The 21,235-nt window shown below is 35.6% G+C and overlaps 1 protein-coding gene across 2 annotated transcripts; it reads left to right on the top strand.

Moving 5' to 3' along the window:
• On the top strand, positions 218-14,948 carry LOC18601250 (beta-catenin-like protein 1). 2 transcript variants are annotated; one of them, XM_018120054.1, is made up of 8 exons: positions 218-1,424; positions 1,537-1,621; positions 2,827-2,923; positions 3,192-3,255; positions 3,336-3,392; positions 7,308-7,345; positions 7,455-7,536; positions 14,538-14,948. In XM_018120054.1, exons 1-8 carry the CDS (start codon positions 375-377, stop codon positions 14,625-14,627), a joined length of 1,563 nt encoding a protein of 520 aa, XP_017975543.1. In that variant the 5' UTR covers positions 218-374; the 3' UTR covers positions 14,628-14,948. The 2 variants fall into 2 exon arrangements, with proteins under 2 accessions (XP_017975543.1, XP_017975544.1); XM_018120055.1 differs by lacking the exon at positions 7,455-7,536.

The following is a 21,235-nucleotide window of genomic DNA, read 5'->3' as shown; positions in this document are numbered from 1 at the left end:
TTATTTTTCTCATTTTTTACTTGTTTGAGAGTGCACGCTAACGAAGACGGCTCATTAAAAGTATTTTTGTTTCAAAATCTATTCTAGTAACTAAAAATAATTAAAATTATATCGAGAATTATTTACAAAAATACGTATTTTTATTTTAAGGTTAAAAAAAAATCCCTTATTAGTTAATTAACTAATAGGGCAATATTATATTTGTGAGCCCCAAGGAACCCTTGGCCTCCATCGAAGTAGAACAACGCTACGCTTAACGAAACTCCGCGGAGTTTTCTCTTTTTGTGATCACCAAAGTATAGCATTAGCCATTAGCATTTAGCAGTGGGCAGAGTAGGTGGGGGGGCGCTAAGAGCAGGCACTGGAATTCCAACATGGAAGTGGCGAACCCTCTGAAACGAAAGCGAGACGACGTCGTCCCACCTGATGACAGCCAGGTGGACCTTTCCATCCTGGAAGCGGTGGAGAAATCCCAAAACGCCGTGGAAGTGCTTGACCTCCGCACCCTCAAAAGGCTAGTCTTCTCCTTCGAGCGGCGATTAAAGGAGAACATCGAGGCCCGCCTCAAATACCCGGACCAACCGGAGCGGTTCGCTGACTCGGAAGTGGAGCTGCACGAGGAGCTGGAGAAGCTGAAGATCCTAGCAGGAGCCCCTGAGCTGTACCCTGAGCTGGTCAATCTCAACGCCATCCCTTCCATTCTGAATCTGTTGTCCCACGAGAACACCGACATTGCCATCGACGTGGTGCATTTGTTGGAGGATTTGACGGACGAAGATGTTCTGGAGGACAACGACGAGCCTGCCAGGATTCTGGTCGATTCCCTCATCGAGAACAATGTATTGGAGCTCTTGGTGCAGAATCTGCAACGCTTGTCGGACAAGGACCCTGATGAGATGAGCGCTGTTTACAATACTTTGGCTAGCATTGAGAACATGATAGAGGTGAAGCCAGCGGTGGCGGAGCTGGTCTGCGAGAGGACAAAGTTGTTGAGATGGTTGTTGGGTAAGATTAAAGTGAGGGAATTTGATAGTAACAAGCAGTATGCCTCGGAGATATTGGCAATATTGCTGCAAAACAGCACAGCCAACCAGAAGAGATTGGGACAAATGAACGGCGTGGATGTGGTTTTGCAGGCAGTGGCTATGTATAAATCAAAGGATCCCAAGACATCCGATGAAGAGGAAATGTTGGAGAATTTGTTCGATTGCTTGTGTTGTTTATTGATGCCATTGGAGAACAAGGAGAGGTTTGTTAAGGCTGAAGGGGTGGAGTTAATGATTATTATTATGAAGCAGAAAAAATCCGCTTATGCCTCTGCCATAAGGGCACTTGATTTTTCCATGACTAAATACCCGCCGGCTTGCGAGCGATTCGTTGATGTTTTGGGATTGAAGACTGCCTTTGCTGCTTTCATGGGTAAGGCAAGTGTTTCCTATCTCTCCCTCTGTGTGTGTGTGTTTGTTTTTGAGCGCTTATCCATGCGTAATTACATTCAGTACCTGATACAATGTCATTTTGTCTTTGATTGTTTAGATTCCTATGAGTAAGAAGAACAAGAAGGAAAGGTACCAAGAGGAGTTGGAAGAGCGCCTTGTATCCCTCATTGCATCATTATTTGGTAAGCAGGCAAGTAAAACAGTTTATAGGATTTTCATATTTAGTTAACATAATATGACTAAGCTGTTGCATGGAAAACTATACGTAAAGTATGTAGTTGGTATGACTAAGCTGTTGCATGGAAAACTATACGTAAAGTATGTAGTTGGTTTATGGATAAGAGCATTATGTTCCTCTGAATCCATTCTGTGCTCATCTATTTCTTTTGGTATGAGTATGTGGTAATATCTAAGAAAAAAAGGGAGATTATTAATTTTTGCGTGGCCCTAGGAAATTTGATCTAAAATTTATAAGAAATACCTTCTGATATCTTTTCTTTACATGTCTGTCATCACTGTGATATATTGAGTCTAAAAATGTTACTTCTTACTTTTCTTACTGGGCCTGAAAGATGTGTTGCATGATTTTAAAATCTATTACCCAGTTCAACAGGTGAATTGTCAGCTGTTTCTTATGAACAATTTTCATTTTCACTCTTTATTTTCTTTTGATGGACTTCAGTTTCTATTTCCAAATTACTACATTAATTCCATGTTGCTGTTGAAGTTGACTACAAAGTTAGGAAGAGGAGGGAAAAAATATGGTCTGTATGGTTGCCTTCTCAAGCTGTGTCTAGCTATGTGTCAAATCAATTGAAAAATTTTCAATATTCATTGTTGACAGGGTGCATAGCTTTATTCAGGCTGTTCAAACATCCCTGGGAATCTTGGAACATGTGATATTAAAGAAATTGATCGTATCAATTACAAATGTCTGCGTCCATTAGGAATAGGAGTTAGTGATTTCCCATGCCCACTTCCTATTGAAGACTTGATACCTTAGTCCTGAACAGAATAGAATCAATGGGTCACGGTTAGAGCCTTTGTCTGATGTGGGGTTTGTAGAAAATTCTTGCTGGCAAATTCAGGGAAAGTTATATGACAACAGTGAACTATTTTAAATTTTTATATAAACATGTCATTATAACTACTTCTGAAATCCGCTTATGTAGCAGTCCTGTTGCATTTCTAATGCGGTCCAACCTGGGTATTGATAGTGTGCCTGTGAAACCATGCATAAGCTTATCATGTCTGCAGATGGTTACCAGTTAATTGCAAATATTTTTTTCTACATAATGAAATTGCATTACTCCTCACACACATACTGATGCATATAAATCAAATGCATTAGTCGCCCTCACTTTTATTTTTGTTGCTTTCTTTTCAGGTGGAATTTTGAGAGGTTCTAGAAGGGAAAGGTTGTTAAGTAAGTTTGTTGAGAATGAGTGTGAGAAGATAGACCGCCTTATGGAACTATATATAAGGTATTGGTTTAGTTTAATTGGTTATTTCTTTAATTTCACAAACTTACAGGACTAGAGTCTTGAGTTTCTTCTGTCATCGGCATTAATATGCAAAGAAATTCTTGTTCATGTGAGGGCATGGGATGGTGTTTTTTTAGTTACTAAGAAAATCTTTTTGTTCCCATTGCCAAGACAGGCCGCAGTTGCTTGGGCCACTCTCATGAAGGGTTGGATAGAGATTTTCTTCTATTATTAATTTTCACATGTAGTGGTTTTTAACATGATGCAGATATTCTGATAGAGTTAAAGCAGAGACACAAAGACTGGAGCAACTTGAACTTGATGATTTGGAGGTAATCCATGTGCGTTACTTCTCTAGTCTGCATTCCACTTTGAGATGACTTCCTTCTACAACATGGCTTGCATTTTACAGATGGATGAAGAGGAAAAATACAACAGGAAGCTTGAATCTGGACTTTACACTCTTCAGGTCTCTTTCTCACACCCTCACTCACTGTCTTTCTTTCTTTTTGTGGGTGCCTGGGGAGGGGAGGTTTTTGATAGCTCTTAAGTTCTGTTTTTGTGGATGTTTGCGGTGGAATTAGATGGGCCTATATAAATGGTTGGCATGTGTGATTTATTTAATTCTGTAAAGCTTATGTTTATTTAACATGAATGTAGCCATTAAACTGGCCTGGACCAGTCATTTCCGAACATCATACATTTTTAAAATAGTTATCCAAGATTCTATAGTTTTGGTTTCACTTGTTATTTACTTTTTATTTATTTTTCTTGATGATTAATATAATATCTATTAATTCTTGGGGGCTTGCTGTCTATCCTCTTTTCTTGTCAAAGTTGTAGAGAACAAGAAGCCCTAACCCCTTAATGTGTTTTTTTTTAACCCTCTGGAAATTGGTGTCTAAACTGCAGGAGTCCTTTTTAAACCAAGTATTGTTCTGAAATTGTATTATTTCCACTTCCTAAATGTTTGCCAATATACATTTTTATGATCCACTATATACTATCTGGTTTTCTTCCTTTTGATTCTCATTCCTATGATGTAGGACAGCTTGGAGGGCTAGGTTAGAAGATCTTAATAATCTGAAATTCTTAAGAAAATAAGTAAAGCTAAATATAAAAAAGGGAAAAAGAAAAGAAAAGATGCCTTAGATTCAGCCAACCAAGAAGAAAGGAAACCTAAGCATCAAGCCTAGGGTTCCTTATGAGTTGCACCTAAGTTTAAGTGCATCACACGATCACAATAGAAATAATGCTGAAAAATCTCTTATCATAATTTGTCTCCCAAAAAAAAAGTACATTGATATTTTTATAGGCTCCCATCAACCCTAATCCTAAAAGAACTGGAACTCCTATTTCAAGTTGGAATTTAAAGAAAATGCTTGGGACTTCTAAAAAAAACTAATAAACTAATTTGTTGTAAAACCCATGAAGAGCTTGACCAGCAATGAAGTTTTCTTGTGCCTTAAACATCCTCAATAAAGCTACTTGCATCTCATTCTTTAGCACACTTGGAATAATGAAGTTGGTGAAAGTTCAACTGTTGTGATACTTGTGTGTTAGATATCTAGGACTGGAAGAATATTGTCAATGGAAAGGTCTTCAATAAACTTTCCTTTTCCAACTCCGTCTCACAATCTTCAAGTTTAGCTTGTCTAATCTCAACTTCTTTTGTGTCAGAAGTTGATTATGCTTCAAAATCTTCAAATGGCTGATCATGTTGCACCTCTGGTTTTTTGACGTCTAATTTTGCAATGGCATTCTCCTTTCTTCCTCAAGGATGTCATAGCTGCTGCAATTGTTTTTTCAGTTCCGTGAACCTCTTGAATTCCCTCTGTACACTTACCGTAGCTATTTTATCTGCAAACTCATGTTTGAATCTTATTTTGCAACAAATCAGAAAAGTATGGATGGTCATGAAGCCGCTTTCTCTTTCAATTCTTCTTCATGTACACGTTGCCTTTGTGTCAATAATTTCTCCTTATTGCCCATATATCTTTTGACCTAAACATACTCACCAAAAGTTGAAGAAGGAAGATTCTCAGCTCCATATGTATCCCTTAAGTAAATGAACTCCTCCAAACTCAATCGGCATTATGTATATAGCATCTTTTAAATTCTGAATATGTTCCAAAGTTCTCATAAGCATCTGAAAATATAAGATTTCACTAGCTGGTCATGAAAATCTCAATACAGAAAATTGCAGGGTAGCTGATGAATAACGCAATTTTATAAAAAAAATAGAATTTATAAATCAATTAGGATAAAAATAATTGACCTGCTTGTTAATCATAAATTTAAAAATCAATTACATAAAACTTAATTAAGACAAAAAAATAAACACCGTGAAAACAATCAGAAACCCAAAACCCAGCAATCCAAATAGTCTACAAAGTTTCAAGCCCCAAACAATAATAAACGTTGTAACAGAAACCTTCACCACCATTAGCCTTATTCATTCACCAGATCTCATCCTTTCTTTCTTACTCAAAATGTTACTTAAATTTTGAAACCCAGCAATCAAATAGCAATAAAGTATATGGAAAAATTTTGACATATTTTTTAGTATAAACCTACACTTAAATGACAAAAGACCCTCACACAATCAGGATCCCCCATGTTCAAGAGCATTCACCACAATCCAAATACTCTTGCTGTTATGGATCATACGAGACTGGTTTCACAGGGGAAAATAGTGGTGTTTCAGTTTTAAGGAGATTTGGGGATTGAGAGGCCAAAATATTGGAGGAATTTGGAGGTAAAACAACACTACGGATTAAGACTCAAATAGCATTTTGGGAGTTTTGGAGATGGGTGATGATGGATTTGAAGAATAAGATTTTTGAGGTTGGGGTCTAGACATTTGAAGACAGATCAAAGGCATGGAGCTTGGTGGCTGTGGAGATGCTTCAGATGATAAGTGTTAGAGAGAAAGGGAGAGTCTTGGCTGGAAGCAGAGAAAAGATAGGGAGAGAAAATAAAGAAAAAGAAGGATAAAGACAAACAAATAGCTGTGGCAAAGCCAAGAGCCTCTGGTAGTAGTGAGATGCTGAGAGAAAGGAGACCAAAGAAGAGGGAGAGAAACTGATGGGTTTTTGTTTTATTTTTAAGTTTAATTAATTAAATTTTAAAAATTTAAATTTATTCTATAAATTTTATTTATCTGATAATAATTGACACATCATTGAATTTCATTTGACTTGTATTTGCCACATCATCAAATGGATGCCATAGAGCAAGTGACAGTGATGATAGTGACATCAACATTTTCCATTTGAATCAGGTTTGATTGCACCAAGAAAGTAGTATGAGGGCTTGATTGCGTCAAATAAAATAGTAGGGTTAAGTATAAATTTGGCCATAGTTAAAGGGCTTATTTTACCATTATGCCAATCTTATTTTTGGTTTTCCTTGTTTTATTAGGCTTTTTTTTATAGTTTAGGAATTGTTTGGAGTCAAGTTTGTTACTCTCCTTAATAGTTTCCAAATTAGAGTCTGAAGTGTTAAATTTTTTATCAGACTACGAGTGCTAGCTCTTATTGGAGTAAATGTGCCAGGGTCTAGGAGTTTTTATAATTCAACATAATCTTTCTATGGAGATATAGAATTATTATTGGAGAATCTCCATGATCATCACTCTTGTTACTGTGTGATGCAATCAACCTTAGTTATGACTTACTTTGAAGAAACTGTTAAGTATTAAGCTTAAGGATCTTTTCCTCTTTTTCTTCATTCAAATTTCTCAAGACTTAAAGTATGAAAACTGCCATAAACCCTAATCACCTAGCTCACCTGTAAGTTTTTCTTGATACTACATTAATGGTTTAATTGGTTTCCATCTAGTAGATAGGATGACATTAGTCCATATTTGTCACCTTGATGTTAGAGGATTGGAAGTGAAATTTGTTTGGGCTGATTAGGTTACGATTGCCAGGTCGTTCATAATGAAAACCTGGAAATATAAGTTTCATGAAGCTCCTTCTGTATCTTAAGAGTGAGCAAATACAATGAGCTCATGGGTACTTACATTATGTTATCACCATTATATATTGTAGAATCAATGTAAATACTGCAAAAGCAACAAAAACAACTGTGTGGCTACAGTAAGATTAATAACAATGTACTACATTGATTTATCTAAATTTAAGACTACAGATGATTTAATTGGCAGATTCTTTTACGTCTATTTTTTGTATAATCCATTTGAATAGAAAAGTTCAGTTTTCCGTTAATCAAGCAAACATACCTGTTTCTGCTACTCTAAATCAATTATTGTGCTTTCTGCGGTTATTTTTTTGCTTCTTTATTTTTGGAGTCCTTTTTTTTTTTGCTTAAATGTGTTTTGATTTTATGAGTTTTGACCTTTTATGTTTACAAATTGCAGCTGATCACCGTCATTCTGGGTCATGTTTGGTGCTCTGAGTAAGTTTTTGCACATTTTTCTTTGTCATATCTATTTATTCTGTTGCTTGATTTGTAGTCTTGGTTCTTATTGAACTTTGTTCAATTGAGTTTATTAAATACCATGCAGACACTCTCAAATGAGAGCAAGAATTGAATTATTACTCAAGCAGCAAAAGCTTACTAAGAAAGATATTAAGGACATACTTCAGGTACCTCTTTTCCCCGCAAAACTGTAATCCAGTTGTACAATTTCTAGACAGACATGAGTTACATTCCAGCTTGTTTAATTAAAAAACCATTGAGGCATGTTTTGTAGAGGATGTATCAATGGTTGATAAAAGGTATTGCACTATTTTAATCTTATTTGTTTGTTCAACCTTTTCTGACAAATGAAGGGGAACTCTTGTGTGGCTGAGACTGACAGGAAGTTGGGGTTGTGTGGGATATGGTGATGTGAGACAGGAAGTTGGGGTTGTATCTAATTAAGAAAGTCTAGTTCTATGGTGGGTAAGAAATAGTTATTTTAGCGTTTAATTGGAATGGAAAGATAGTTGCATTTGCTTGTTGGTTTAGAAAGGAAAAAACTTGGTCTTGAGAGGTGGGAAAAACAAGCAAAAAGCAAATAAACTTAGTTGATGGTCTGGGCAGTGAAGAGTGATTCAGGATTTGGGGCTTATGTGGTTTTGGTTAGGATTTGACAGATGCCTATTCTAGGGTTTATAGGAAATGATTTAGGGCTGGCTTTGGAAAATAAAAAAAGAAGAAAAGTGTAAAGATCCAGGCATCACACCTAGATTTCCGTATGCTCATACTGAGGAGCCAAAGGCTTCATACATAGGGTTAGAAATTGCTCACACAATCCTAAAGTCGCGTAACAGCTGTAAAATTAAGGAACCCACCTTGGACAGATAAAGTCAAGCCCTAATTGTTGAGCTCTAATTGCCCTAAACCTTCTGGCTACTAGAGACTTAATAGTGATAATTTCATTCTATGTCCAAGGGGCAACAGGAAGAATACTTATAAGGTGGTTAGACACTTTGATGATTCTTCTTAGTGTACTCTAAAGCATTTCATTCTATGTCCAAGGTGAAACAGGAAGAATACTTATAAGATGTTAGACACTTTGATGATTCTTCTTAGTGGACTCTAAAGCTTGTGTAAATTATGATTCACAAACAAAGAAGACATCTTACGAGAGGAGAGAATTTATAAAAAAAAGGGGTAGAAAGAGGGAGGAAACAGAGGGAAGATCAAGGAAAGGGAAAGGTGTTAGAGAAAAGAGCAGGGAAAAAAAGAGCAAAGGTACAGAGGAAGTTATGACTCACGACGACCTCCAAATCATTATCAGTATTCAAGATAAAATTGCTGGTCATCAGTATTTATAACCTATGTCCTAATCCTAGGTGATCAAGCTGAGGAGACTTTTGATCAAGGAAAAGGTGTTAAAAAAGGAAGAAAAGAGAGGGAAGATCAAGGAAAGGGAAAAGAATTAGAGGAAAGAGAAAGGAGAAACAGAGCAAAGATAGAGAGGAAGTTACAATTTGCAAAGACTTTTGATTCATCATCAATATCCAAGATAAAACTGCTGAAGTTGAATATAACATAAGTATTTATAACCTACTTCTAACCCTAGGTGATTAAGTAGATTGAGGCTTTTGATCTCTTCACTATGAAGGGCCCATAACTTATGAAATATTGTCTTCAGTCTATTGAAGCTCTCTACAACTATGATATTATCCATCTTATTTACATGATTTGTTTCAAGCATATCTGAAGAACAAGATTGAGACCATGAAGCCACACTCGCAATTGTTGAGATTACTGATGCATGTTTGATGTAGTGCAGAAGTGGAAACATAAAAAGAAAAGCAAAAACAGTGATGAAAACCAGAACAAAAGCTAAAATTTATGTAAAATGGAAGTAGGAACAAAATACTAGGATTTAGGGTTTTAGAACCCGTCGGAAAATAATCCAAAATAATATAGCTGTCTAATAAGTCTAAAAAGATTATTTTTACTAGGGGTCAAAACAGCTTTTCATCCTAGCCCCTGGATACAAATAACCCGTTCAATTCTAGCCATTCAAACTAATTAAAGATTACATGCTAGTCACATGATCATATGATTAAATAAAAACATAATTACTGACCATTAACTAAAAAGGTAGAACAGCAAATATAAAGTGAACATATAATATAACCAATTAATATAAATTTCAGAATGCTCCTAGCAAAAGAGTCCTGATTATTGAAAAACTTTGGCAGCTTCAGCATAGATTTCTAGATCAGTCCTTTTTAATTCTTTGTCAGCAATCCAAGTACTTTCACTAGCTGGTTTATCTAACTACCTCACCAAAAGTTGCCTGTGCTGATTGGCTCTTTGAGATTTTACTTAACATCCAACACATCTTCGATAACATCTTGTTGGGAGGTAGGAAATTGTAGTCACTTCCCCATAAAATCCCTTAAATGGATATAAATCAGACACAATAAAATATTGGACTGATTTGCAACTCAGAGGGCAGCTTGATCAAGGCATTTGAGCTGATTTTCTTCAACACCTTACATGGTCCAATCTTCCTTAAGTTTGTGATAAGTTCCCTTTGAGATGCATTCTCGCCTTAAATGCACAACCACAAATCACCTTCATCAAACTCTCTCCTATTGATGTCGACTGGCAGCAGTAGCATAAGCTTCATTGTTGCCCTTCATAGCATCCTTAACCTCCTCATGCAGTTGTCTAATGTGTTCAACAAACTCCTCTCCACCATCACTTATGTGGGCTTCTAGTGGCAATGGGACTAAATCAAGTTCATGTGGGTTAAGCCCATAAGCAGCTTCTAATGGTGTCTTCTTTGCAGTTTTTTTAACTGAATTATTGCAGGCAAATTTAGCTTGTGATGTAATGAAGTCTTGAGTCTTTACATGTTTGCTGACACGGCATCTTAACTAATTACCCAAACTCCTATTGGTTGCTTCAGGTTGACAAGTGCTAGAATACCTCAATTTATTTCCATAAATCCTCCACAAAGCCTCCAAAAGTACCCCATCAATTTGACGTCTTTGTCTGAAAGTATAGATGTAGGATCACCATGCAACCTCACTATTTCTTTGAAAATCAAGTCAGCAACATGTGTGGCATCTGAGGTTTTAAAATATGGTATGTAATGTGCCATTTTCAAGAATCAATCCACTACAACAAGAATGGAGTCATATTCTTTTGCACTCTTTGCGTAAGTCCATACTCAAATGAATCCATGGAGCCTCTGGTCCAGGTAAAGGAGTGTGCAAGACCTTTATTTTGTGAATTTCCCTTCCCAAGCTGACAAGCTGAACATTTCTTCACCAATCTGTCTACATCTTTAAGCATCTTTGGCCAATAATAGCAATCAGGCACCATTGCTATGGTTTTATCTCTGCCAAAATGTTCTAATCCACTCCCATGAAGTTGTCTTATGATTGCTCTAGTAAAGACCCCTCTGGAATGCATAATAGATTGCCTCTGAATAAATAGCCTTCTTGCAACCTGTGTGGCAGTTTTTCTACTGCAGATCGTCCAGTCAAGTTGGCTGAAATATGGATCACCTTGATACTGATTTTTCAACTCTTCAAAACTAATAATTTGATTGTTCATTACTGTTAGCACTAAAGAATGTCTACTCAATGCATCTGCTACTACATTGGACTCCCCAGTTTTATAGTTGAATGAAAAGTTGAACTCATCAAGAAAAGCACTCAATCTAGCACGACGATCATTGAGCTTCTTCTTAGAATTTAAATACTTTATAGCTTGATGATTGGAATAAAGTATAAACTCTTTATAGGCTAAATAATGCAGCCAATGATGTACAGTCCTCACCACTGCATAAAACTTCAAATCATAGGTGGAATAGCACTGTTTGGTGTCTGACAACTTCTCATTGAAAACTGCCCTTTTTCTACTCTGAGCTTCAAACTCTTCTAAGGATAAAAATGCATTTACCTTGCTGCCCAAAGAAGAACAACCAGCTTCTGTTTTAGCTTCCTCCTTTAAAGGGTGCAAAGTGTACTTCTTGTTGCCTCTATAAAATGAATATGTGCTTGGCTTAGTGAGATTTTCCATGTCATGATCAAATAACCAAGGTCTGCCCAAGAGAATAGGAGCAGCATCCATTGGTATAATATCACATAAAGCTTCATCTTCCAAATTTTTGCTCAGAAAATTTGACAAACACTAAGATGTTACTGGTGTCTCATTCTCCCTCTTAAGCCACCCCAACTTGTATAAATTAGGATGCTTTCAGTTGACAGCTTCAGCTTCTTCTCTACCTCCTCAGAAATAACATTTTCCATTCACCTGCTATAGAAAATTACATCAAAGAACACGAGTTCTGAAAATGCTCCATTCACCTGCTATAGAAAATTACATCAAAGAACACGAGTTCTGAAAATGCTATGGCGCCTCCAATCACCCCCTATTCTAAAGCTATTGTTGTCATCTCCCTTTGAACCATTAGTGATTCGCCTAGAACTGGATGAACATCAACTTTCCCATTGTCTTCATCATAATCATCATAAAAAGGATGCAATTCCTCTTCTAAGCATTCTTCACATTGGGCAAGATGTACCTTTCTTTGTGGACAAGCATAGGAGGTATGTCCTCTTTCACCACAACTAAAACATTGAATTTGGGACTTTTTACCTGCCTTGGAAGTACCAAAACCGGAACTGTTTTGCATCCATTAGGTGCTGCATTCTTCCCTTTGTCACTCCCCCAACTTGCCTTTCTGGATGTGATGGCCCCTCCATTACTTCTCTGAGTGGTTTAATCAATCTGAAAGCCTTGAAGTGCTACTATTATCTGAAGAATTAGCCAGGTAATGAGAAGTCAACTGCTCATTAGTCTCTTTCAAACCAACCCTAATGGAAAGGTTGTTTGAGTCTGAACTTACTCCTCAACGGACATACAGTTATGCTTGAGTGAATGACATTTCTCATGCAATTCCATTACATAATCAGTAGGCAAAAATTGCTTCCTTATCTTTGTTCTCATGTGTTCCCAATATCTCATGCAACACTCTTCTACCATTGAAGTGCAGTTCCCTTCAACTTAAGCTTCACAAACAGCACTTTTCTTTGTTCCATCATTGGTTTCCACTCAATATAATTTTACCAAACTGGCTTCCCAATCTCCTGCATGCATCTTTCCCTGGAAGTCATCAACCTTAATTCTAACTCCATCATTCAAGTCTATGGCATGTGATGGTCACCTTTCTAATCCTCCACGGACAACATGATTTTCTGGTCCAGCATTATGAAAAAGAGTTTTCATCCTCTCCATATTCAATTTCATCCTTAAGAGCACCTTTCGAAAAATCCAAAGGTTTACAGTTGCTTTCTGGATTCACCGTATGTGCACTGTAATGCTTGACATCCCGTGACAAATCTTCAATCATACCCCTCATATCAGCCAATTCTATTTGCTGGCCTTGATTTTTTCTTCCACATCGTCTACTGCATCCTCTACCATGATCAACCATGGTTTATAAGCGAAAACCCTGGTTCACCTTTAGGATCGGTTTGCTCCAAAACCACTTGGATATAGTGCGGAAGTAGAAACAATAAAAAGAAAACCATAAACAGTTTCAAAAACCAGAACAAAGGCTTGATGTGAATCGAAGTAGGAACAAATACTAGGGTTTAGAGTTGTAGAACCTCTGTCAGTGAATAATCCAAAATAATACCACTGCCTAATGAGTCTAAAAGAAACTATTTATACTAGGGAACAGTTTTTAGTCCTAGCCCTAGGATACAACTAAGTACCATCTAATCTTAGCCATTCAAACTAACAAATCACACGCTAGTCACATGACCATAAGAAGAAATATTACTGACCATTAACTAAAGTAAAACAACAAACATTAAGTAAAACATAATAAGATAACCAGTTAAGATAAATTTAGGATTGCGCCTGCATCAATATTGCCTTTAACATTTTTTAAGTAACTTTTGTTCATAGCATATAAATGGTCTGTAATATTACACTACTCATAAAATGTTGAAATAAAGAATATGGGGAACATATCTATTTCTCAATGGCTGTATCCAGTCTCTAATATAACTAACCCTTTGAGGAACTGCTATATGCTGAAATTTTGAGACTAGAATATCTATCTAATTTCAGGTAGAAGCTCTTATGACTTATTTTATAGCAAATCTTGGTTCTTTACTTATGATTGGATCTTTCTTAGAACTTGCGGGATTTGCATCATTCTCCTTATGCTGGTGGAAACCAATACTTGAGTTTTCCTCCATATTTTGGAATGGTACCTGAACAGGAAGAACCAGTTTGTCCTCTTTGTTTGGATGAGAAACAGGGATGTGGACTTTTTTTTTTTGCACGAGAAGGAATTAAAAGAAAATATTTATCTTGAATATATTCCGTGGGAAGGAAGCAATTTTGTCTTTAATGTTCTTGGAGTCTTTGTAAAGGTGTCTTTTTTTTCGCTATTGTAGTAACTTTCTGAATACATTTCATTTTATGGATGGGTATCCAGCCATTCCTCTTGAGCCTGGTTACCCATCATTGCTGCTGCATTAGTAGTTCACTGAACATGTTGCTCCGTTGCTATTTGTTTTCCACTGGAAGCTCAGGCTTTTGCAGCTTCTACTTTGTTGGTTGCAAATGACAAGTTTGCTGCACAAGCCTAAAGACATCGACATGCTTTGCAATCTCAAGCAGCAACTTTTCTTGTTGTTCATCTGTCAATTGCTACCAGAAGCTATCCCCTTCCCCAAAATTAGTTGCCAATCTCTTCTGATGTCTAAACAATGCTAGGCATGAAAGTTAGGAATGGAACTGATAAATTCATGAAAAAATTATAGTTGAGGCTGATAACTTGATGAAATAGAGGTGGAGATGGGTAGACTTAGGTAGATTACCTTCATTGGACAAAGTCTGATCATATAATAAAGGATAAGCTTTAGAATCACTGCAAAGTGCAAAGTATTAAAAATCTGTTTTTGGTACAAGGTCTGATTGTATGCAGAGAGGGGGAGAATCATTATTTTGGTTCTTCCATATAAAATGAAACTGACGTTAATATCTGTATTGGTATTTTTTTTTTATCATATTTATCTTGTTATGAGCAAAATGTTGCAGCCGGTGGGCTGACTTTTTAATCTGTGCCGTATCTTATGTTGCTTTGCCTCTTTTTTGGTGTCAAACACAGGAATATCATGACAATATTGGTGACCTAGATGGACCAGAAGAGAAGGAACGAGCACAGACAAGGATCCAGAAGATTATTTCAGCTTTTTGATTGCCAGCTGATTTGTACTACCTTGGATGTGAGTTTAGCATTGTGAAATTGAGTTAAGTTGATGCTTATACAATTAGGCTTGTCCAAATTGCTCCCGGAAAAAGACTAAATCGATTTGTAAGTACACCTTATTGTAGTGATTTTTTCTCCAGCGTTAGAAATGTTCTGATTAACATTCCGATTGAGACAATATATGTTGCCGAGGACTCCTAACTGCAACCTCCATCTGCCCAAAACTGAGGCAAATGGAGCTTCATAGCTTGCTTGTACCCTAGGGCTGGGATTTTGCCAACTAGTTACAGCTTTTGGAAGGGTGGAAAAGTGTTTGTCTTGGTAATCAAGTAGGAGAAGAAAATTTAGGTCTTGAGAGTGGGTCGGACTCGTATCATACGCAAACGTATAAACGTCCATAACATGCCTATAAGATTCCGACAGAGTGTGTTGGTACTGTTAGTTTTCTTTGCATGGAAGTTTAATTTTTTTTTAATTCAATAATTCAAGAAAAAAGTCAAGGATCTATCTCAAAAAAATTATTGATTAATGAGAAAGGTATTTCATGAACGATTCAAGTGTGCCGTGTTTAAAGATTCTTCTCGCAGGATCTTTTAATTTGTTGCTAAATAGTTCTTACGATCAATGAAAACAAATATTGCCCATTTATATTAAACTGATGGAAAAACTCTACAAAATATTTTGTTAATCTAATAATTTTATTTGACAATTTTCTAATCTAACCATATTTTAATAAAGAAACTTTATTTAATTATTAATTACAATAATATTTATTAACACATTGTAAATGACTTTTGTAAAGAATAATTTTCTCGTGGGTTTTATTGAAAATAATTTTCATTATCACATTCAATCAATGTAATTAATATTAATTCATGATTTTTATTCCTATTGGATTGTGAAAAATATTTTTCTTTAAAAGTATATAAATATGTGTATAGTTTTATAAAGCACACTAATTGGATTTCTTAAAACTTTAAGATAGTAACCTAAATACCTTTTCTCATAGAGAATTGATGAATCTTTTATTGAGCATATGATCTTGTTTAGCATGTATCATATATATACTAAATAAACATATTGATCTCTCAAGTCTAAAATTAATTTGTAAATTGCAATTGTGTTACCATTTAATTATTGATAGTGATAAACTTATGTGCTGTTCTTCAATTGGATTTTTTTTAGTGTATGTATCTAATACATTACCCTTACTTGTTTGTTTTTAAGTCACTTTCTCAATGATAGAGTTTTTTTGTAAGATCGTGACCGACGCATGACCCTACATGGGTATGGCTCATTAGGCCCAAGCAAGCCTTAATTGACATGTGTGGGCTTGTCATACATTACATTCATTTAATATCCATAGAAAATATTTATATCAACAATCATATAAGCACAATCACACAATTACGAAACTTCTCAACATAAAAGTGTTGTATTGCTTTCATTCAATAATCATCATTCATATAACATGTAAATTTTGTAGCTCGACACTCGTGCCATTATCATCTTTTGGTCTTTTCACAATAGGTATCAACATTTCCATGCACTCATTTCGACGCTTAACACAATATTTGCAATCATGAAACAAATTCGAGTATCAATACTTGTTTACATAAGCAAGTGTTATTCATAATATAACTGTTGAGTATAGTGACACTAAAAGGTTGGAAGGAAGGGATTGTAAACTTACTAAATGCAAGCTGAACTACTTCTCTGTAAGGCACCTAGTTAAGGGAAAGAGTTTTTGCAATAAACCATAATTTACAAAAACAACATAAGATTTAGGGTAAAATTTCCCCACCCCTAAGTTCTAATCAAAATTCCAAGAGGGTTCATTAGTTTTCAAAATGAGCACTTCGTCCCAAACAAATATCTTTTGTTGGAGACATAGGTCCAGTCATTAGTTAACTGTCACTGTTTTTGTTAGTTTGATGAAGTGAAAATATTAAAATGATAATTAAAAAATAAAAAATATTAAAATGATAATTTACCCTTTATTAATTTTAAAATTACTATTATAAATTTTATCAATTTTTATTAATTTTGTAATTAATTTTAAAAAAGGGAACAATCCCTTGGGAGCTCGAGTGCTACCCTTGGGGAGCCCGATCGGGGTTCCCAAGGGAACACCAGATTTGGTGCTCTTTTGGGAGCCTCGATGCTTTCAGGAAGCACCAATTTGGTGCTCTCTAAGGGAGCACAGGATGGAGATGGGTGGTTGGCCGGTGCAAAGGATGCCACCAAGCAACTTGAGAGAAAGAAAACAATGGAAAAAAGGAAAAGGAAATTTTAGACATTTCATATTTGACATTAATGTCATATAGATGCTTAGGGGGGAGTGTTCATTTTGAAAACTAATAGACCTCAGTATAATTTCGATTAAAACTTAGGAGGTAGGGTATTTTACCCTAAGATTTATAAATTTCCATACAATTCTTTTCAAATACTCAATAACCTCGTTTCAAATCATTTCCCATAAATGCATTTGAAATCCACGATACGTAAAAATTTGATAAACAATTATAGCTTCAAATACAAAATATTTGGAAGGACGAAACAAGAAAGTTCTATTGGCTCCATTAGTTTTTGATGATAATAAAACATTCACATTCATTTGTGTCTAATATTTCTACTTGAGTGTGTAGTACAAGAATTGTATGCTCATGATAAATAAATTATTCCAAGGGACATATAAAAAAGTATATGAATAAGAAGCCACAACTAATCAACAAAACAAAAGCTCCTTAGTTGAATAATGAAGGGTTAGTCAGCTAAAATTCAAATCAGAAGTTGGTAGACTCAAGAGTTTTGAGAAACAGAGAAGACTTAGTCGACCAAGAAATGGGTTTGTTTACTAAGAGTCTACTGCCAAAAATCTATACTTCAAGGCAGAATCAACTTAATCGACTAAGAAGGAAGTTAGTCGATTAAGTGCTCACTGCCAGAAGCAAAGATCAGAAGACAGAGACAACTTAGTCGACTAAGATATTAGTTAGTTGACTAAGAGCATTTTGTCATAAAATTTGAATTGTGCACTAGAAGATAGATTAACGGCCAGAACTATAACAAAACTGTTTTCAACGGTAAAAAACTGCTTAACTCCTATCAAAGCTGATTTTTCAAGTATTCAAAAGGCTTCCAATGGCTAGAAATGCAATTAAGGCTTCCAAGAACAAAAAGAGCTAAAAAAACCAGCAAAAACTCTCTGTATTCTTCTGCACTTCACTCCTATCATTGTAAAAAAATTCAAGCACTTCACTTTGTACCACTTAGATCAAGTCAGTGATCATAGGTACACTTTTATTTCCCTTTTCCTTGTATACTTAGAGTGTGCGAGATACTCTAAGGGAATTTATTCAAGCTTGGATTGCTTGATTGGGTATATAGGTTCTAACTTAGCCTAGAAAAGTTAGTTTGGGTTTTAGTTGATCCCGGTAAAAACTATTGTGAAAGGTTTTGGCTAAGCCTGGTAAAAGCCATTGTAAAAGCTTTTACCGTTCTTAGTGGATTGATTGAAAAATCCTTGGTTGAACAATCAAGGTAGTGGATGTAGGTTTTAGATCGAAGCACTATAAATTCTGCTATGTTGTCTACTCTGTTTTTGTTCTTATTTTCATTCCTTTTCTTCACTTGCATTTGTTTCCATTTAGTGCAAGTTTTTGAAAGAGCCAAATTGTGCTATTCACCCCCCCTCTAGCACATTTACTTAGGACCAACAAGTGGTATCAGAGCCTAACCCTTGTTATTAAGGTCTAACACCTTTGGAAAGATCCAAATGACTCTTCAAAAATCCATAGTTGCTGAGGGACAATCAACAAACAGACCACCTTTGTTTGATGGCTCAAATTACCCTTATTGGAGTACTAGGATGTCAATATATATTAGAGCAATTTATGAGATGTGAGACGTTATAACTGATGGACCATTCATTCCCTCAACTTTAAATGTAGTGACCAACGATATGATCCCTAAGCCAAGGTCTGAATGGACCGAGGTTGAAACCGAAAAGGTTCAAACCAATTTTAAGGCAATCAATACACTGCATTGTGTTCTAACTCTTACCGAATTCAACAAAGTATCAAGCTGTACCACAGCTAAACAGGTGTGGGATAAACTTAGGATTATCCATGAAGGGATTTCTCAAGTCAAGGAGTCCAAGATAGCCATCTTAACTCACAATTATGAAATGTTTAAGATGGAGGCTGGTGAAGATTTCATCAGCATGCTAGATAGATTTACAAACATCACAAACAAACTTAGTCAACTAGGTAAACCAATTCTCGAGCATGAAATTGTTAAAAGACTTTGTAGAAGCCTACCTAAGAATTGGAAGCCTAAGGTGACAGCCATCCGAGAAGCTAAAGACTTAAATGTTATAACTTTGGATAAAATTTTTGGTTATCTCCTTACTCATGAGCTAAAACTCAAGGAAGAGGAAGAAGAAGACAAGAGGGAAGCAAAAGAAAAGAAGAAGAGCATTGCCCTAAAAGCCAACATTCTTGAAGAAGAACTAGACGAGCTATCCTGTGATGATGATGAAGAATTGACACTGGTAGTAAGGAGATTTAGAAAGCTTATAGGCCGAAGGAATCGGAGATTGGCTAAATGAGGGTTTAGAAGAGATCAAGGTTCTTCATGGAGAACCAAAAATAAAAATGACTCCAACAAAAAGGAAGAGCTTACATGCTTTGAATGCAAGAAGCATGGACATTTCAAGTCCAAATGCCCTTTGCTGAAAGAAGAAACTCCAAAGAAAAACAAGAAATCAAAGAAGGCAATGGTGGCAGCTACTTGGTCAGATAGTGATACTTCAAGTTCTGAAGCTGAGGAAAAAAAAGTTGAAGAAAGAGCAAACCTGTGTTTGATGGCACTAGATGATGAATCCGAGGTATTCTCATCCCCTTGCAATATTTTTGTTGATGAACTTAAGGATGAATATGAATGTTTATATGATGAATTTGAGAAACTTGTTTTGAAATACAAGACTTTAAAGAAAAAGTCTGCACCTCTAGAATCAGATTTGGAAAAGATTAAACTTGACTTCAATTCTGTTTTTGAACAAAGAAATTTTCTGCAAATTGAATTGGAACATTCAAAAACAGATTTTGAAACTCTAAAATTGGAATTGGAAAGCAAAATTGAAGCCTCACAAAAGGTAAGTGAAGAAAATGCTGCACTCAAATGTTTGAAAAATGAAACTTCAAAAAGAAGTGCATACTTCAAGAAAAATTCCATTAAGGCATCATCTAGGTGTTATATTTGTGATAAACTTGGTCATTTATCCTATGATTGCTGTGGAAAAAGAAATGTGCAAAAAATTAGAAAAATTTAGGTTCCAAAAGGATCTTTTGTTGTTGTTAACAATCAAAGACCCATCAAGGTATGGGTATCTATTAAGAAAAACTGAAAATTTGTTTTGTAGGTTGAGCTACACTTAAAAGATACATCTTCAAAGGCTCAGCTAAAGAAAAAGCAGCCTTAGTATATGGACAGTGGCTGTTCAAGGCACATGACAGGAGATGAAATACTATTTACTCAGTTAGACAAAAGAAATGGAGGTACTGTATCCTTTGGTGATGATTCAAAAGGTAGAATTCATGGCATAGGAACTACTGGTAAGAGCTCCCAAATACAAATTAGTCATGTATTGTTGGTTAAAGGTTTGAAACATAATTTATTGAGTATTAGCCAATTATGTGACAAAGGTTTTAAGGTATGTTTTGACTCAACTAAATGTGAAATGATAGATATAAGTACTAACAAAGTCTCATTTATAAGAAAAAGAATTAAGAATATGTATGTTATATTTCTTGAAGATCTTGAAGTGAATTGTGAAACATGTCTTATAGCCAATGTTGAAAGTGATGGTCGATTATGGCATAGGAGACTTGGCCATGTAAGCATGCGTACCATTTCAAAATTGATAAGAAAAAAAATTGGTTATAGGATTGCCTAAGCTTAAATTTGAATATGATCAAATTTGTGATGCATGTCAACTAGGAAAACAAGTTAGAACATCTTTCAAAAGTAAGAAGAATTTGTCAACCTCTAGACCACTTGAATTACTGCACATTGATATATTTGGGCCAATTAGCACAACTAGTCTAGGAGGAAAATCATATGGCTTTGTGATAGTTGATGACTGCTCTAGGTATACTTGGGTCTACTTCCTTGCTCATAAGAATGATGCACTACCAGCATTTATAAATTATTGTAGAAAGGTTGAAAATGAAAAAGGACTTGTCATAGTGTCATGACCCGGTACTCTTTTCGAGCCCGTGACAACCGTCGCGATGTCCCGATAGACATACCTTACCTAGAATGTTAACCGAAACCTCGCAAGGCTCTAGCATCAGTTCTCCGCCTCCCCTGTGAGTAACAGTTACTAAATATTATATTTTAAAGGAATATAGACTATTTTCAAATCAAAGTTAATCAAAAAGTAATTTCTACCGCACAGGGGTATTTTGGTCATTTTATCCGTAATTTTTGAAACTTGCTAAAAATACAATATATAAATGAAAAATATACATTTCATATCTAAAAATAAATTTGGGTATCTAAATCATCCACTTGAAGTGAAATTATAGCTA

The sequence above is a fragment of the Theobroma cacao genome, chromosome 4, assembly GCF_000208745.1.
Source record: "Theobroma cacao cultivar B97-61/B2 chromosome 4, Criollo_cocoa_genome_V2, whole genome shotgun sequence".
Classification (NCBI taxonomy): domain Eukaryota; kingdom Viridiplantae; phylum Streptophyta; class Magnoliopsida; order Malvales; family Malvaceae; genus Theobroma; species Theobroma cacao.
The sequence above is the reverse complement of the archived record's forward strand: the minus strand, read 5'-3'. Positions and strand labels throughout refer to the sequence as shown.